The 19534-nt window shown below is 42.1% G+C and overlaps 1 protein-coding gene across 2 annotated transcripts in view; it reads right to left on the bottom strand.

Annotated features, from left to right (window-relative positions):
* Positions 1-16868, bottom strand: part of LOC114561980 (importin-13-like) — a 35203-nt gene extending 18335 nt beyond the window's left edge. The window contains exons 1-5 of one of the 2 annotated variants that reach the window (XM_028588166.1): positions 16702-16868; positions 16266-16352; positions 3659-3784; positions 3141-3497; positions 1891-2144 (exon numbers count right to left, since the gene is read on the bottom strand). In XM_028588166.1, coding sequence (XP_028443967.1) covers positions 1891-2144; positions 3141-3497; positions 3659-3784; positions 16266-16352; positions 16702-16722 — 845 coding nt within the window. In that variant the 5' untranslated portion in view covers positions 16723-16868. The remainder of the gene's footprint in view (positions 1-1890; positions 2145-3140; positions 3498-3658; positions 3785-16265; positions 16353-16701) is intronic. The other variant, XM_028588167.1, reaches the window with a different exon arrangement.
* Between the last annotated feature and the right edge of the window lie 2666 nt (positions 16869-19534).

Here is a 19534-nt window from a genome sequence, read left to right as displayed (position 1 = left end):
TCAGCATTCTCTGCTCTGCAGGTTAAATGCATGTTGTACCACAGCCCTGGGAAGCAATTCTCTCAGGACACCTTATAAGCAGAGAAGGCAGATCTATGGTCCTGCGTCATAAAGCTGAGTTTCCTACTCAACAAGCAACACTGATTCAGCCTTCAGTGGCGAAAGCTCCACCCTGCTGAGATGGGATGTGTATGAATCTGGCCTCCATCAAATAAGCCAGTAACCTGTGTGTGTGTGTGTGTGTGTGTGTGTGTGTGTGTGTGTGTGTGTGTGTGTGTGTGTGTGCGTGTGTGTGTGTGTATTGGCCTACATCCTCTGTGCAGGGTGTCTGAGTAACTCTCTAGAGCAGCACAGGGACAGACGGCAATTTATGGGAGTAGCAGACTGCACTCATGCACTCAGAAGATCATTCATTTTTAACAAGGTGCTTTGCAAATGCAGGTCATGCACTCTTAGCCTGGGAAAAGGCCTGGGTGTGTATGTGATACAACAAAAAGGCAGAATAGATTTGTACGCGTTTCCCCATTTCCCTCATGAAAGAAGACATTCTGCAGATTCTTCTGAGACTGTCTGCTGCAGTCTCCTCTCCTCTAGCTCATAGTTGCCTGTCCTCTCCTCTTTTGGTCTCTGCCCTACTGTTATACACTTTCTGCCTCCATCCTGACTCCTCCTTTATTCTCTCCCTCCACCACCCCACCTCCCCCTGATCCTGTCTGCAATTACCGCAACACTCCGAGACAGGGGAAATGGGTTGCCTAGCAACAGGATGCCGCTGGACCAATAGCAATCCCCACCCCCCACCCCCCCAAATGAGTTGACTGTAATGTGTTTAAACAGAGGGAGAGAACAAGAGACAGGGAGGAGGGCTTCATACTGATGGTGAGAGAAGCGAAAGGGGAAAAGAAGAGCACAAAGAAACCGAGGCGGAGTGGGAGACAAGATAAAAAAGAATAAACAAAGACATTAGAATCTATAGATGGAAAAGATGGGCTATAACTTCCTAGAAGGAATGGAGGAAAAAACCTTGCACCAGGTTTTCTAATAGATACACACACACACACACACACACACACACACACACACACACACACACACACACACACACACACACACACACACACACACACACACACACACACACACACACACACACACACACAATACTGTAGGTAGTAATATAAACCCATAAATCACACAATGATAGACACAACAGATGCCAAATATGTCTCAAGAGATGCTACTAATGAGTCAAGAATTTTGGGAGGACCTGACCAACACAGGCAGAATCAATCTCTCACTAAGCTACTCTTACCTATAGGAGCCCAGCAACACTTGCTGCTGCTTCTACCTGTTACTCCACTGCCATTAATCGTCTTCCAACCATCTGCTCTGCAAAATGTGAGCGCGTTTAAACTGACTTGTCAGCAGCAAATTCACACTTGCACACTTTCACACCTTCCCTTCTTTTGGTATCAACCTCTCTCTCTCTCTCTCTCTCTCTCTCAGAGGGGTAATAATTGCCTGCCAAGTCTGAATCAACCAGGCCATGATGACATCTCTCCCCAGCTCTGTAACCATAGCAACGCCAGCCAACCAAGAAATTATGTTCTCCTCCCCCTGGCTGTCAACTTACCCGGTATCAATCCCTCCCTCCTTCCCTCCCTGATGCCCTTCCAGTGCCCACCATGTCCGTTTCCTGCCCTTGGCTAATGCATCTTTTTTCCCCCCTCTGTTCACCCTCTCTCATCTCCATTCTGCACCAGTGTAATTTCTCCAGTCAAAACCATAACAAGCTTTCATGCAGTCTTTCTTTCAGTAGTATCATTATTTTGTTCTTTTTTGTGCCTTCTCTTGGGTTTTGAGTGCACACTGTCACCCATTTGTAAACACCTTTGGGAGTCAGGCTGTGAGATGGCGTTGACGATTGCCTCTACCGCTGTGTCAAAGAGCTCTGGGTCAGGCAGGGCACTGAAGCAGTCTTGCACCAGGCCTTCACTCTCGTTGAGGGGCACATCCAGCAGCACCCAGGATGACAGGCAGCGCAGCACGCGAGCTTTCACCGCCCCGGGGCTATCTGTCCTTCTCAGCAGTTGCTGCAGTAAGGGACACACTGACCCCCACTCACGGCCCAGGGCGCCCCGAACCTAGAGGAAGGGTGATAATGAGGGTTAGACTCCTAGTGTATCGCTTTGTAAGAAGGCTCATCTTAAGCAGTGTTTTCCATATGCTGATTTATTTGTGGCGGCACACCACAGTATCAACATTGACTTCCACATATAGATTTGTTTACTATTTAAATTGGGTAGAATCTTAGAGCTGCACATTGATTTGCGCTCTCTCTCTTCTCTCTCTCTCTCTCAAACACATTAACAACGGACTAGTATGTGTGTTGTACATTATTAGCAAGCATGTAAGAGCCAAGTTAGTAAGGATAGCTATAAATCAATGTTACACCCAGCCAGGCGACACTGAACACTTATGCGGAGCGTTGCTACAAATTGTCAAGGTTAGCACGCTGTACATAGCTACACACACACACACTCACACACACACGCGCGCGCGCACTCACCGTCTACACAGAGACCGCACGTGCGCGCGCGTGTGTGTGTGTGCGTGTGTGTGTAAAAGCAAGGTCAGCTGATTAAAGTAGTTAGTGAGTAAAAACTAAAATAAGGTGATAAGGTGATATTGGTAAAATAAGAAATAACCTACTAGAAAAAGGGTAATGTGCTTTTTTTCTCAAACATGTTCAATAGACACCCACACAACACTGTTCCAATTGATTGTGAAGTGGGACGAGGATCAGGTTAGGGAACCATGAGTGTTGTGAGTCATGCTAGACCACATTAGCCCAGGCCTTTTAGAAACTGTACAATAAAGCGGTTCAATAACATTTCCAGCATAAAATAGCAGATTTAAATTGTTTATCTGACAATATCTGATTAAAGAGTAAGTAAACAAGACCGAGAAGCTGACAAAGCATTCACTGCCAGCTTCAGGTACTTGACAATCTTCAGTACTCGGTGCTATAGAGTCATTTTAGTAGGTTCTCGAAACGTATTGAGGTTCGATACATACTGACAAACCAATTAATCAAAAACAAAACTGTGAATATTGCACAGTTGGTAGAAGGTACATACCTGTCCCTTTCTGTACTGCGGCAGGCGGCTGGTCTGGAACTCCTCTGGCAGGACGGTGAGCAGCTCCAGCAATGCCAGGCAGCGTGCCCGCCCATCCACCCCTCCCCCTTCCTCCTGGAACACCCGTACCATCTCTGCCACTGCACCAGGCCAGGCCTCAGGCATTGTGTTGAGTGCCAGAGAGGCCAGGGCCACACATAGCCGGGTAAGCACCATCTTGGAGCCGGAGGAGAAGCAGGCAATCTGGGAGAACAGCTGTGTCTTTAGAGACTCATACTGGTCTGTGGGGATGTCTGACCAGTAGCGAGAGATCTTGGTGTGAAGCGCGCTAGCACCAAAGTACTGGATCTCTGGCACCTGTGAGAGATAAGATGAATGCAAATGACACAAAATTCTTTGTGTGTGTGTGTGTGTGTGTGTGTGTGTGTGTGTGTGTGTGTGTGTGTGTGTGTGTGTGTGTGTGTGTGTGTGTGTGTGTGTGTGTGTGTGTGTGTGTGTGTGTGTTTGTGTTTGTATACCTTATCTGGGCTCAGTAAGGCCCAGCAGAACTGCCAGGCCTGAGGTGAGACCTGAGCCTGCATAAGCCATTTCTGGGCCAGATTCTTGTTTTCTATATTGGGATCGTAGTACAACTGGTGAAGGGCCTAGGAATAAAGAAGAAAGAGGAGAACAATGAGAGAAAGAAAGTCAAAGACTATGTACAATCTATGGATGGTTAAACAACTTTGTACAAACAAATTCCATTTGAGAACTGGTTGCAACTACACAAATACACAACAAATATTCATAACAATGGGTGTCAGAGATACCAGACACGCAGAGAGAAGAGAAACACAGTCCTTTAAGCTCTGGCTGATGGAAAGAGCTGGTTACCTTGAGAAAAGAGCATCTTTTCTCACTTGCAAACAGGCAAGCACGCAGACACATAGTGAACAGTTTACCTCGTAAAACCTGAACAATGGTGAAAGCAATGACCTGAAAACAGCACTCTCTGAAGTACAGCTCAGGCTAATTTGAGTACTTGAGTGCAGGAAGAACAAGAAGGGGCAGCAAGCCAAAGAGAAGGTAGATGAAGGATGAGTATGAGAGAGGGAAATAAAAGAAGGGTAAAAGGGAGCATAAATTAAACCGACACCTCTAATCCTGGCAGTGCCAGAAGAGAGAGTGAGAGAGAGACACATATATACACACACACACACACACACACAAAAGCACTAAGTGTCTGACAAGCAACACAGGGAAAAAATCATTTCTGCAAGCTTCCGATCATTGTCTTTACCCCCGCTCACATAAATTCCTCCCCCAGCAGTCATTCTCTCCTCTTTCGTCCTTCTCATTTCTCGCTCTCTCAATTCACCTCGCTCCAACCTCATTCTAACCCTCAGCTCTCTCTCTCCTTCTAAAAACCACATTTCTCCCCATTCCCTCGATTCAGAAAATGTCACGATTCAATATAGATTTTTAGGCTCAATATTCGATTCAAAAACGATTCTCGATTCAAAAGATGATTCACAGTATGCAAATGTAGTTACTTTTCCCGTGTGATTGCAGTAGACATACAATTTAAAAGAAAAGAAACACAACAAATTAAATGTAGTTTGATATTACTTTATATGTCTTCATACAAAAATAAAAACTTTTGAAACTAAAAACTGCAAAGTGCCAAGCTTTGGCCAGCTTTCAAATACATTTAATTCAAGTCCATCCATCCATCTTCGTCCGCTTATCCGGTGTCGGGTCGCGGGGGGAGCAGCTCCAGCAGGGGACCCCAAACTTCCCTTTCCCGAGCAACATTAACCAGCTCCGACTGGGGGATCCCGAGGCGTTCCCAGGCCAGGTTGGAGATATAATCCCTCCACCTAGTCCTGGGTCTTCCCCGAGGCCTCCTCCCAGCTGGACGTGCCTGGAACACCTCCCTAGGGAGGCGCCCAGGGGGCATCCTTACCAGATGCCCGAACCACCTCAACTGGCTCCTTTCGACGCAAAGGAGCAGCGGCTCTACTCCGAGCTCCTCACGAATGAGTGAGCTTCTCACCCTATCTCTAAGGGAGACGCCAGCCACCCTCCTGAGGAAACCCATTTCAGCCGCTTGTACCCTGGATCTCGTTCTTTCGGTATTTAATTCAAGTATCAAATAAAAATTAAATAAAAAGAGCTTTTTGTTCAGAGTTCAGTGGGAGTTTAGAGCACTGAAAGAGAATGCGTTGGTTGACTGGCATGTTAGGTACTTTAGGTTGTTGTTCGTCCACGTCTTTAATGTTAATCTCCGGGTGATGCCGTACTACGTGAGTTCTCAAGTTTGTTGTGTTTCCAAAATACTTAACTTTTCTTTGCAAAGCCTGCATGTAGCATGATTCCTCTCAAGTTCCGTCTTCCCCTCGAGGTTATAAAAGCCGAAATGTGTCCAAACTCTCGCCTTCAATGAGGATGAAGCAGGTTGAATCATTCTTTCTGTGAGGGTTGCCATTGTTTGCGCCGACTAAACTACTTCTGCTGCACTCGTTCTTCTTCTGATTATGAAAAGAGTGCCCAGGCGTCAGTGTGAATTTGACGCAGCGCCATCTATGGGAATGGCGAGCTAAACTAATTTCAGGACAATAGCATTCATTACAAAACAAGTGATTTTTGGAATTCTATGAATCAATTTTCAAATCGGTGAAGCTTGAATCGCGATACGAATGTGAATAAATTTTTTTACACACCCCTAATTACCTCATCAGAGATGTTGTAGGTTGTCAGACAATGTAGGATGAATAATGCTACGATGGGTCACAGATAGGGATGCAACAATTCTAGAGTTTGTTGGTACGATTATAGTCTGAAAAATAATCACGGTTTCACGATTATTATGAATTAATTTATTTCACTGCTAATGTATGAAATGAACACTACATGTACTGTACATGTACACTCTAGATTTGAATGTGTTATGTATTGCTGCCTTTTTAAACAGAAATAACATTGTAACAGTTTTGAATGTTTTGAAAATGATTATATAATCAATCTACAACCTTTTTATTTAAATAATCTGAAAAGATGAATTTCCACTTACTGTACCAGACTCGGACGATAGTTCGTAGAGAGTCAGGTGGCATTTGAACATATGTGTGTAAGGCCTAGTCCACACGGACACGGGTATTTTTATAACCAGAGTTTTTTTTCCTCCGTTTTAAAAAAAAAAACCCGTCCACTAATGCTCGGTTTAAAATAAATCTCCGTCCACATGAAAACGCAAAAACACGCTGTCAAGCGCTGTCAAGAGCATGCCACACCAGCAGGCGGCGATATAACCCAAATCGTAAAGTCACGTTGGCCAATCAGAAGCCTAGAAAAAAGTTACATCCTACTCATCCGCCATTGCAAAGAATCGTCAACAAACATCAACAAAGCAGTTAGCGGCGCACAATATGACGTCTAACACAGCGGATAACGGCGCACACTCTGACGTCGCAAGGCAAAAAACCCGGTTATACTGTCCACACGACAACACTGTAACCGGCGGTTCTGAAAATGCTCACCCTGGCCGGAGTTTTCAAAAATGTTCGGTTACAGTGCCCTGAAACTGCGTTTTCGTGTGGACGGAAGGCCAAACCGCGTAAAAAAAGTCACGGTTATAAAAATACCCGTGTTCGTGTGGACATGGCCTGAGAGACATCTATAGGTGCAGCTATAGTATGTGCAGCTTTGACTTAGCTGGTAGGTCTCAGTAGTCTAGCATCTACCACAGCCATGTTAAGCTTTTTATGAGAATTGTTGCACTTTCAGCAGTTTGAAGGAAAAACCCCTGCACCTACGAAAATAGGCTTTTTTTTATTTAAATGTTAACAGATTTCTTTAGACAGAGCTGCATGACAGAACCGATGAAATATCAATGGGTTCTTTTGTTACGATTTGGCAGGGTCTTTCTATGGATCATTATCATGCCTTCTTTTTAAAAAGAATTAGGTTGTTTTTTGTTAGTCTACCTCACTCTACCCTTTCTGTAAATGAAGCTGTGATATCGGAGTTCAAAGCAGCAGTGGATCATTACCACGGTCCACTGTGTGATCGCAGGCCTCTCCTTATCCAATCCCAAACGGCGATGTGTCTGTGTCTCTGAGCATGTCTGTTCCCTCCTGGGTTTATTATCAAAAGACGAGGCACAAAAAAGTCTGTTCATTAAACAGTCTGTTCATTTTGCTGCTTTAATCTTCTCACAAAGAACCACCGCCTGTCTCCTCCTAGAAATCACGCCAGACATGCAGCAGTTATCTCAACTAACTTTAATTGGTTCTTAAAACAAGCAAAACACATGCACACCCTTATAAACAGTAGTGCTTATTTGCACCAGAAGCAACTAATGCAAGTGAAACAGCCAATGCAACGGAAACAACTAATTATATCTACAGATGGTGGCAACCTGCCTGAACCACCTGGCTTCAGGATGGCATGCTCTCTTGGCAGACACTGTCAAAGGTCATTAGCCTCCTCTACAGTCCCTTTCCAACAGGAGGAAGAGGAGGATGCAAATGAAAAAACATGGCTCAGTTAGACTGATGCACCATCTGCTCACACACAACAACGGATTTACTGTAAATGGTATACACTTGTGTTGCGTGCTCACTGCCAAGCCCAGGAGAATAACTATAGTGTAGGTGCTGAGCTGCGTTAACAAAGACCACTACAATACCTATACTATACAAAATATCAAGGACAAATATGAAGCACAGAAATGAGATAGGAGCCGTTATCAAAAAAAAAAGATGGTTTACCTTATTAAAATGATTAGCAAGTGCAAGAAAGGAGATGTAGATGAAGAGAAACAGGTGGCAGCATGGCTTTTTTGTAAACATTATAAAAATGTCTCCTTCCCCACATGAGGCATAAGTGCAGAAGCCCACACACACATTTTGTCTTTGCACCCTGTGTTCACACACAGCGGGTAATGGCATCTCACGGCCATAGGTCTGTGTGTGTGCGCGCGTGTGTGTGTGCGTGCGTGTGCCGTCAGTGTGTTTTTCGAACCATCTGTCCACTGAGTGTCACACTCAAAGTCATTGTAGTAATGGGAGGGCAGTGTTGTTGCTGTGCTGCAGAAGGCACCATCACACCACTGACCCATCATGACACTGTGCTATAACTGTGAGAACCAAAGATATGCAGAGGAATGATGATTAATGTTTGTGCAGAGAGTGTGCGCGGGTGGTTGACAGCACACAGCCAAGGCAGAAATCAAGAATACCATGTTGCCAATAGTGATAAAATCTCAGCACGTGCACAGCAAACAACAAACACTTGCACCAAGTGTCTCAATATGCAAACCTCAGTTACATGAACAATTTCCACCAAACAATTCAGAAGACTGATCACCTACAGTGACTGAATCAATGGATATATGATACTGTCCCCAAGCCTTCTACAATAAAGCAAAAAATGCTTCTTCTAGGATATGTGAGTATCATGTAACTTACAAAGCATGTGTTCCACCTTGAACCCTATGGGATTAGTTTTGGGACTTTAATTCCAAGCAAAACTTCTCAAGTATCAAACAAAAAACACTAACTCAAGCAAAAAAATGGTCACCTCAAAAGGTAAAACTTAAAACTTGCAAACAAAACATCTGTGTAGTCGTAAACTGTTGGTATTTTATTTGTTTGATATTATGTCCTTTTGTTTACAGTTCCCTCTGCTTCTTTCTCAATGATCAGTCTTTTGCTCTCTCCATCACGGTCACTGTTTGGCTCCCAGTTTTCTCGTATGCGCTTCCAAAGTCTTCTGGCACAAACATCTTGCATGGGCGGGTCTTTCAGGGGTGCGTCCCCATTGGCTAATGAGTTTTTGGAATGCATCTGAGTGACAGCTCAGTGAGTGCAACTAACGTTAGACTTTGGAGGACACACAAACCACTCCACAGTGGATTCCTACAAGATTAATAATAAGTCTTGATCGTACATATTGTCTGTGATCTACGTTGCAAGCATGGTTACTAGACGTTTGTTGTTTCGTTGTGTTAAGTTACTAGCTAGCTAGTAAAGCTGTGTAAGTTAGCATTTAACATTAGCTAACTGCTAACGTTATCTAAAACTTGTAGCTAAGTTACTGAGCTAATTTGCCATGGGAATCATGTAGGCTTAGTGAGGCCTTACTCAATGGAGCTGTATTAATAATCGTCTTCTCTCTGTAGAACAATGAAACATTGTGTGACCTGCAGGACCCCGAGCAGAGCCACGATGCTGTCCCAGGTAGGTCAGTAACGTAGCTATATGGTAGGGCGATATGGTTGAAAACTGTATCACAATATAAGTTTTTCATATCGGTCGATATTGATAATTATTGATATTTTTTGACCTATTTGACCTATGACCTATTTAAAATAAGGACCAGGAGAAAAATATATTAAATTTAAACATTTTTATTTTAAACTTAAACCTGCTCTGATTATAATCCCCTCAGTTATAAAAGCAGAAATGTCAACACAACCATGGAAAACACTCAAATAATTAAAATGTAAACAGGTCTAAAATCACAATGAACACTTAACAATTATCTCTTAACATTAAGGGGCAAAATTAAAGAATAAGTAAGAAATGCTTAATAAAGTGTCATAAAATAGTGCAAAGTGTAATATAAGAAACCTGAGAAGGAACTATTTTCTGCAGGTTTAGTGCTAGGTTGGTAACCTGGCTTCTGGACAGTGCTCAGCATGTCTGCCTCCGTTATTTCTTTGTAGCGTTTAGTAAGGCGCTGATGCAGAGTACCTCTCCATGGCGCTCTGCTGCTTGTGCCGTGTTGCAACTGCAGATGTTGTTGGACGTTGATGGCGAATACGGCTGTATGAGCGCGGCTAAAGTGGTAAAACAAGTTTATGGTAGTACCTAGGGCTGGGCGATAAAACGATAACGATATGTATCGCGATAGACACATAATCAATATCAATAGAAAATGCGGTCGATAAAACGTTCGATAACTTGTTTTTCTTCATCAGAAGAAACCAGAGGTTGTAAATCAAATTTGGTTGCATGAACAAAGGCCCTCACTCTCTGGCAACCTAGCAACGTAGGGAGTGACACCGACACTCTAACAGCCAATCATGTAACAGTATCATGTTTGGTTGCGCCACATCGCTGTCTCGGTTTCTTCAATAACAGAACCGGCGTGGAGTGGAAAGTGAGTGCACAAGCGGCGAGGAAATCGTTGATAAAACAGGAAAAGTCAGTATGGCAGTTTTGGGGATTTTATAAGTCTGACCGTAGTCAGACCAATGTCATCAGACCAACACTGGTAATACCATAAACTTGTTTTACCACTTTAGCCGCGCTCATACAGCCGTATTCGCCATCAACGTCCAACAACATCTGCAGCTGCAACACGGCACAAGCAGCAGACCGCCATGGAGAGGTACTCTGCATCAGCGCCTTACTAAACGCTACAAAGAAATAACGGAGGCAGACATGCTGAGCACTGTCCAGAAGCCAGGTTACCAACCTAGCACTAAACCTGCAGAAAATAGTTCCTTCTCCGTTTTTTATATTACACTTTGCACTATTTTATGACACTTTATTAAGCATTTCTTACTTATTCTTTAATTTTGCCCCTTAATGTTAAGAGATAATTGTTAAGTGTTCATTGTGATTTTAGACCTGTTTACATTTTAATTATTTGAGTGTTTTCCATGGTTGTGTTGACATTTCTGCTTTTATAACTGAGGGGATTATAATCAGAGCAGGTTCAAGTTTAAAATAAAAATGTTTAAATTTAATATATTTTTCTCCTGGTCCTTATTTTAAATAGGTCATAAAAAATATCAATAATTATCGATATCGACCGATATGAAAAACTTATATTGTGATACAGTTTTCAACCATATCGCCCTACCATAGTAGTACCATTGTTGGTCTGACGACATTGGTCTGACTACGGTCAGACTTATAAAATCCCCAAAACTGCCATACTGACTTTTCCTGTTTTATCAACGATTTCCTCGCTCGCTGCGGCACTCACTTTCCACTCCACGCCGGTTCTGTTATTGAAGAAACCGAGACAGCGATGTGGCGCAACCAAACATGATACTGTTACATGATTGGCTGTTAGAGTGTCGGTGTCACTCCCTACGTTGCTAGGTTGCCAGAGAGTGAGGGCCTTTGTTCATGCAACCAAACTTGATTCACAACCTCTGGTTTCTTCTGATGAAGAAAAACAAGTTATCGAACGTTTTATCGACTGCATTTTCTATTGATATTGATTATGTGTCTATCGCGATACATATCGTTATCGTTTTATCGCCCAGCCCTACTATATGGTCTATTATAACAAATTGTTATCAAGCTAACTACAAATTGTTGTGGTTGCTATTGGTCTGATAATACATATAGAACCCATACAAGGTACAAGGTCATACATATACAATCCCTCTTTTCCTTCTGAAACAGCCTCTCCAGCCACTACAAGACTACTCAATACACCATGCATCATAACCCATCTCCTCTGCTTTTTAAATGCCATTAAACTATTTCATAAGAAGACAGCACTTGCTGTCACATACAGGTTATCCTAACTTAACACAGTTTCCAAAAAGGCAGGGCCTGGGAGCTAAACACTAATGAATGGACCTCAACAGCCTCCTATGGAAAGCATTCTGTGAGGGTAGAGAGAGGAGACTAGGTGGAGTTATTTGTAGTTTTAGTAGTTGTTTGTCTTGGGGGACACATGCAAAATAACTAAATTCTAACAGCATACTATTTCACAGCAAAGTGTAGAGCTCCAAATTAATCTAAAATCCACTTTCTTGGAATAGTGAAATAGTGGTTCTAGACTAGACTAATTATACTTGAGCGGAAATTCGATGCAGTACACATACCCATTCATTATACACACAAAGATAGTGACAACGTGGTACATTGTTTCACAGTCCCAAGATTGAACAAAGAGCTTTCTATTGGACACATACAAATACTGGGCCAGGAACCATCATCTCCACCACCATTTACTGTATACAACACGCACACACTCTCCACCATCCCACTGAACAATAGTGACTACGTTTGCATGCACACTAAGAAGTGTGTCTCAACTGGGTTTTTTACCGCAGTTTGCGGCCTCTTGCTTGTTTACGGCTTAGGGTCAGCTCTGTGCGTTGCTATGGTTGTTGTACACAAACCAACTAGCCAAAACCAAAACTTTGCAAGGCTGGGGTAGAAATGCATGCCCCCCAAAAAAAGCCACATTTCTGGTCGGAAGTTAAATGAAAGAGGAAGGGTGTGTGCACACGGTCTAACAAGTCCACCTTCGACAAAAATCCTATTTTGCACGGCTGCATGTAAATGGAAATATTAGTGGAAAATTCATTTTCATTAGCCATGTGAACAGCTTAGTAGGAAGGCTCTCTATAAGGCTGGGTATCTTTACGACTCTTCACTCACAAAGGTTACCCTAATACATGATAACAAAATATTAATAATCCTCCCAGTTACATGCATTATACATTCACTTAGGTTAGGGTGACCAGATTTTTGGTAGCTGAAACCGGGACACTTTACGCGTGACCGTAGTGCTTGTGCATGCGCACACTATTTTTAACATGAACATGTGCCATCCCAGGTCAGACATAGACAAAGACAGTAACTTCATTATTTTGATCATAGGCTCCTCTTTCTAAAAAAGATTTTTTGAAGTGTTATTTATTCCAATAACACCAAAAGAATTTAAATTTATTGAAAGATTTGAGCATTAAACACTTCATTTCCTGCATTCTGGTGAATTTTTATGCACATATTTCTACCTTTTTCTGAATCAATGTATGCTGCAAATATCTTTATGTAAAGACAAACATAGATTACAATCCAAATATAAAAACATAATGGAATATATTGAAGTAAGGCTCTCAGGCATTCTGTATTGCTTTCAACTATTTATTCTCCTTTGGATGGACTTTTCTAATTATATCTGAGTCAGCACACATGTAGCCTAGGCATCATTTAGCCTACTCCTCCCTCCTGTTTTGCTCTTTTGTTGTTAATGTATTAATAAACCCCTGGACTGTAATATTTCAAGTGTTTGAGCAATGTCCAAAACTTTGTGCACATTCAAAATACAGTATATCTGTGTTCTCTGTGATTTGGATGTCATGATTTTGAGAAAAATAAAGTTATAATAGGCTATTACAAGAAGTCACTATATTTCAGAAAATAATCTATCGGCTACCTGCACCATTAGTCTGCTGTGCATTACGTGATTGCTCTGCTGATAAGGTAGAATAGACCTTCTACCAGACACAGAGCCCCGTTTGGGTGTCTGAATGAGACAAAGAGTTAAGCTAGGGAAGTGGCTGTACCATATGGCTGTACACCGCTCTACATTGGAGGTGGAAAACCGAATCTACTGCAGAAATACACAGAGCACAAACGCAACACATCTGCCACAGCATGCCAACAGCTGAGCGCGTCCGTTATAACCTGAAGCTGCGCTGTAAACAGGTCTGTTTCAGAGCTCCGTGTGTCCGAGTCTGAACCATAGACTGTAAACATCACGTCACAGGAACTTCAAACTAAATCAGTAGTATTGCGCTCCTAAACTTTGTGTTGATGGCATCAATGTATTAGACTGATCGAGACATCAAAACAAACAACATGGATAAAAAACGGTGGAGCAGCGGAGCCACAAAACGGAAAGCTAAAAGGGAGAAGGATAGCAGAGAGGATTTAATTAAGAGTAATATTCCAACCATCTCCACTTTTTTCATAAGTCGTCTCGACGCTAATAAAGAGCCTGGCGGCGCCTGCGGTGATGCTAGCGATGAGGAGTTTAGCATCATAACATCCAGCCTGGCTATTTCAGATGAACAATTAGAACAACATCAGCACCCTGAGCATCAGCAGCACGACAGACAGAGAATCACAGTCCGGCTGGAGTGACAGACACCTGTTTAAATGCCCCTAAAAAATTTGATGAAAGTGATTCTTTTGAAAACATGATATTTCTGACAATAAATGAAAGATTTTTGAAATGGCATGTCTATTTTGTCTCGGCGGAGATGAGATGAGAACAATCAGAACACGGCAACAACCCGCCCGGAACTGCAGACAATTCACCACCGCGGGTCAACTACGCCAAAGTGTCTCCGTCGGTAGGATTAACAGATAAAATGCCTTCTCCTAAAGCTAAAAACCCCGTTCGCAGCGGTTGAAGCCCGGTGCTCGGAAGCTTCACCGGCCGCTACGAGTTCATGTCGCTGACCAAGCCGTGGAACCGGTCCTCGCTGTCGCATATATATAGCGTATATCCCCGGACACCCCTAGGGTGATTTTGATGACATGCTTTTCGAAGAAGAGGTTGCTGTCCAAACTAACTCCTGATGGTGTGGATGTGTGAGGAGGGAGACAGAGTGAATTTACAGATGGTGAAGCAAAAGTTGTGCGATGTATGCAAGAGGAATTTGGGACCGATGATGATCGTGTCTGATTTGTCACAGTTAAGTTTGAGAAAGTTGGTTTGCATCCATGATTTAATTTCACTGAGGCCAATGGTCAAAGTGGAGTGAGTTGCCGTGGTGATGAATTTGGTGGGGATGTAGAGCTGAACAACATCGGTAATGGCGTTACATTGTCAGGTGTCATTACATATCAGGAAATTATGACATAGAATAAAATAGTTGCCATACATTAAGTTGTGCAACTTAACTTTGAGAACTACATTTCAAGCTGAGAGTGAGCTGTATAGGCCTATACGTATATATAAGTTATACGCAACCTATTTTCATTCATATATTTGAAACAGCTCTGTTACACTAGGCTAGTAGATGTTGATCATCTGTTTCTCCGTGAAGGGGAGAAACAGTGAGAGAGAGTAAAAGAGGTGCTCAACAATCAGCTGTTTTTCCAAAGTCAGTTCTTTAGGCTGTGTTTTCATAGATTTTAATCTGCTTTATTGCAATAAATTCTGTTGATTTTGTTCTGTGATAGTTTCAATTTTGTCCTTTGTTTTATAGATATTTATAGAGTCACAATTAACATCACAAGAAATGGAGTTGGAGAAAGTAGTTTTGTTTTAAACTAAAGAAAAACCCACAGCTTACTTTTACTGTTTTTAAAAATGTAGATGCTGTGTGAGTTTGGGCCATGAGTTCTGGGAGGGGGGGCCTCCAAGATTTTGTGCCCAGGGGCCTCTGCATTCTAAATCTGTGCCTGCCCTAACTTAGGTATGTTTACAATATATGTTCTAGTATTTTCTCTGACTTCATTAATGTGAACAATGAGGACATTTTTAGCAACTTCATCATGCATTCGCCACCCCTAAATTATAACAGAGCACCACTTTCTTCACCTGTAGACATGAAACATGAACAAACGAATAAGGAGATTATCCACAGTGACACAGGACCTAGATGTCATTGTCATTATTCTCCCTCCTTCATTACACCAGAAACCCCAGTATCAGGCCAAGCTATTTCCCCAGCAGTAATGTGCTTCTCTCCCTGAAACCTGCCTCTAAATCATTTCTGTCGCATCGCCCAGCTCCCCCCCCCCCCTTTCTTTACTAGCCCTGTCACAGACGTCGACCCTGTCCCAACCCTCCCTCCCCTCATCCATCTAATCGACTCTGCTCTTCCACAGGAGCACCTTTCTCACTTTCCATCCTCCCCATTGTCTCCCCACCCATCCCCTCGTGTTCAGTGGCCACCCAGCAGGGAGATTCATCACAGCAACCTGGCAACCACACTCAACACTGCCAAGCAAGCACGCATGCACGCGCACGTACGCACACAAATATACCCAACCGAGAAAAACAAGACCCATACAAGCATTTTACAATAACAGAGATTGTAAAGAATTGGCGGGCTACAACCTGTTATTATGATGATCATCATCTGATCATTCTTTCTAAACATTAGCCATTCAGTCAAGACTCATTCAAAGACGTAAAGACAGATAAGCTAAATTCCTGTTTGCAGACATCATCTCTCCAGACGAAATCAGTACTGTAAACATTATTATTATTATTATTATTATTATAGTACATATGATGTGGCTAACGTTACACGGCAGATATGTCTGTTTCTTTTTAAAGAAGACCACTTCTTTAGTCCACAAATCTCCGGTGCTGTATACGCTGACATGTTTCTGACAAGGACTGAGTGGTCCCAAAACTCACCTTCTCTACGTTTTCCACCGTGAAGTCCAGGGCGTCCGGTGTTGCTGCTATCCGTCCCAGCGTCTCCATATCTCCGCTGATACGGAGCTGTCAAATGATCAAAGAGGAGCAACACATTCAGGAGCTGACAGTCAGCCTTACACCTTACTTCATCGATAGTTTCAAAATATTTTCCCACAGTAGCAGTTGGAATGAGGAAGTTAGCACGACGATATCATAGATTTAGACATAAGGATGACACGAGAAGCTAACCGGCAAGCTAAAGTTAGCTCGCTTAACTAAAGAGCAGGCTAGCTAACGCTAACATACACTATAGGAAAATACTATAGCAACGGCTAGCGCCACTATGCTAGCGCTAAACTAGCTAACGTAGCAATACATGTAACTTGACGCTACCACAGTGCCAAATGTAGCCAAGCAAGACAGACATACTAACATTTTCAGAGTGTGACAGCATTATCAAAACAATGCCGTCTCCGTGTACTAGGCTGTCGAGAGGACTAATATTTTCACACCTTTCTGTCCTGCGACGGTATGAGACGATGCTTGCAGCTCCCTGCCGCTTTTCTGTCTCTGCTCCGTCACCGAGAGCTTTTTGCTACATTCAGGCGCTGTGGGAAATATCGTAATCACAGCGTAACTGGTCAAGGACCATCCAATAACACGGTGAATGAAACAGCGATTTCTAAAGTGCCCAAAATATTAAAGGTGGAGAATATATTAAAACTTGAAAATGTAACAGAATGTACTGTAATGCGTTATTTTTTAGTTATGCATTATTAGTCTTCGTACATTTTCGGTTATTTAGACAAATAGCTGCTATCCTATGTTTGAGGCTCGTTTTGTCCATTTTTGCGACCAAAAGCTGTTCGGCAATCTCGTAGGCTATATGAACAACATATGAATGCGGCATTTCCCCCTATATCGAATGAAATGCCATCCTCACATTATGAATATGTAGGATAGTTGCCGTATCTCTAATGTTGTTACCAAATCTTTAGCAAAAAGAATGTTCATTGTTGTTCCACGTACCCCATTAACCTTTGAAATGCGTCTTAGTTAACGTTACCTGAAAATATTAAGGATGTTTCAAAACATGTAAAAATAGACTAGGTACCTCACCCCTACGGAAGAAGTCAGGAGGGAGGGAGGGAAGGGGGCAACCGGGTTGTTGGTGTAGGTGAAACCAGTCTTTATGGGTGGAACCCAACAACAATAATAACAACAACGACGACAACAACAACAACAACGCAGGGAAATGGGCTGTGCTAGCTCATATTTGTATCCAAATCAAAATGCGCACACACCTGGCACGTATTATACTCTGCATTTACAGTAGGCCTATCTGCATTCACAGCTATATACGCTCTTATGTTCAGTAAAATAGAACACACAGTAGCCTAGGCTACAGAGTAGGACCGCAATTATATCGGTTCACAGCGAAAAATCAGTGACAAATCAACTAGACCAAGTTAACTAATGACAAGTAAAACTCCCGACCAAAAGTGCTCCACAGCAGCAGTAACACACATGGTGTATATTTAACATACAGTGCGTCAGTGATGCTGCAATTTAAACAGACCTGTGCGCGCATAGCTGTGATGCTCACTGTTGCTGGTTGATATGTAAGCCAATATGAAGCAGGAGGAGTTCAAAACATCCACACATGCAAATATTTTTAAATGTTCTCACAAATGTCATTGCCTATTTGATTTTCTTTCGTTCTTCAATTAATTATTAAAAGTATGTCACATACAAACAATAACGTTAACAACCCCCACTAAATTGAAAACTAAACTACTCAAAACTGTAATGTCCTGATGAGATCAAGAATAAAAGAATAAAATTCATACAGATATATTTCAAAAGTCTAATCTTATTCTGTATGTGGGATGTTTTCCTGAGATTTGGAGTATTATAAAAGTGGGGATAAATGTTTTACTACTAGTACTGTAAGAATGAAATGTCTACAAATAAAGCGGAACCATTCATCACACAGTCCAATTCACTAATGTACAGCAAATAAATAAAAATCAATGTTGGTTTTATATTCCATTTATTGTGTCTAGCTCATAGAACTCTCCTGCACATACTGGGAAATGGCAAAGGGGGGAAACATATGCTAATGTAATAAACAACAAATGTGCAATAAAGAACTCATAGCCTTGCAGAATAGTATTTTGAAAATGTTTAATCCATATGCAAAAAGCCCCTCATCTTCCAAAGATATTCCAATTCTAAGATTCATTATAGCTTTGAGTATCATTTTCACAGGAACTCAGTGGAGGTAGAGCGACTTAATGGCTGTCATCTCATTGAAACTGCATCCTCCAAAGATGTATTGCAATATAGTTTCGACACTCCTTTCCCCAAACATGTTTTCCACGAGAGAAGAATCAGCTTTAGAGCAACAGCGCCCCCGCGTGGGCCAATAGTGACAGCACACTCCAGTAAAACGCCCTGCAGAAAGCGCCAGTCATGCAAAAAACAAAAACAACAAGTGAGGATGATGCAGTTAAGCTTCCGGATCAAGTCAAACACTTGAAAGAATAAATGTTTGGCTCTTTAATTGTTGACCAATAAAACTCAGGCGTGACAAACACTTCATGCTGTCCCGGATGTACACTCTCACTTTTATTTACTGATTCATTTCTTCATATAGCCTATGTAGCCACACGACATTATAATACACAATTATGCCAAATAACTATTGTAATCATTTAATCAATTTGAGAAGTCATTGCAGACCCTTATATAATACAAATATAATATATTACTAAAAAATATGATTTATATAGAGGCCAATTAAACCCCAAACCTTTTGAGTAGCCTATTTTGTGAATAAACAAATAGGCTCGTCAGGCTACAGTCACAATAAAGTCTCTAAGCAGAAAGGGTGGACAAAATAACATGAACACCTTCTGAAAACCAGTATATTTGCACTATTTTTCATGATGCTTATAAGATTAATAAACATTTGAAATAGGTGTAAATTCAGTGTTTTCTATTTAATTGTTGTGACCGTCCGAGGTGTTGATAAGACTCTGTAATGTGTGTGGATGCACCGTTAACAGGCCTACACTGTGTTATAGTTAGATGTTGTTCTGTTGTTTTGATAATGCATGCCGTTATGCGCCGTGTGGGTTGTTGTCAGTCTTTCTTTTTTTTTTTTTTTTTTTTACAGTTTATGGTCTTTCTACTAAAAAAGCGTCATTGGCATGGCACAGAGTCAGACCCACTGACTATTTTGGACAGGCAACACGTGGCAC

The sequence above is a fragment of the Perca flavescens genome, chromosome 9 (assembly GCF_004354835.1).
Source record: "Perca flavescens isolate YP-PL-M2 chromosome 9, PFLA_1.0, whole genome shotgun sequence".
NCBI classification, from domain to species: Eukaryota; Metazoa; Chordata; class Actinopteri; order Perciformes; family Percidae; genus Perca; species Perca flavescens.
This window is presented reverse-complemented; position numbering and strand designations above follow the sequence as displayed.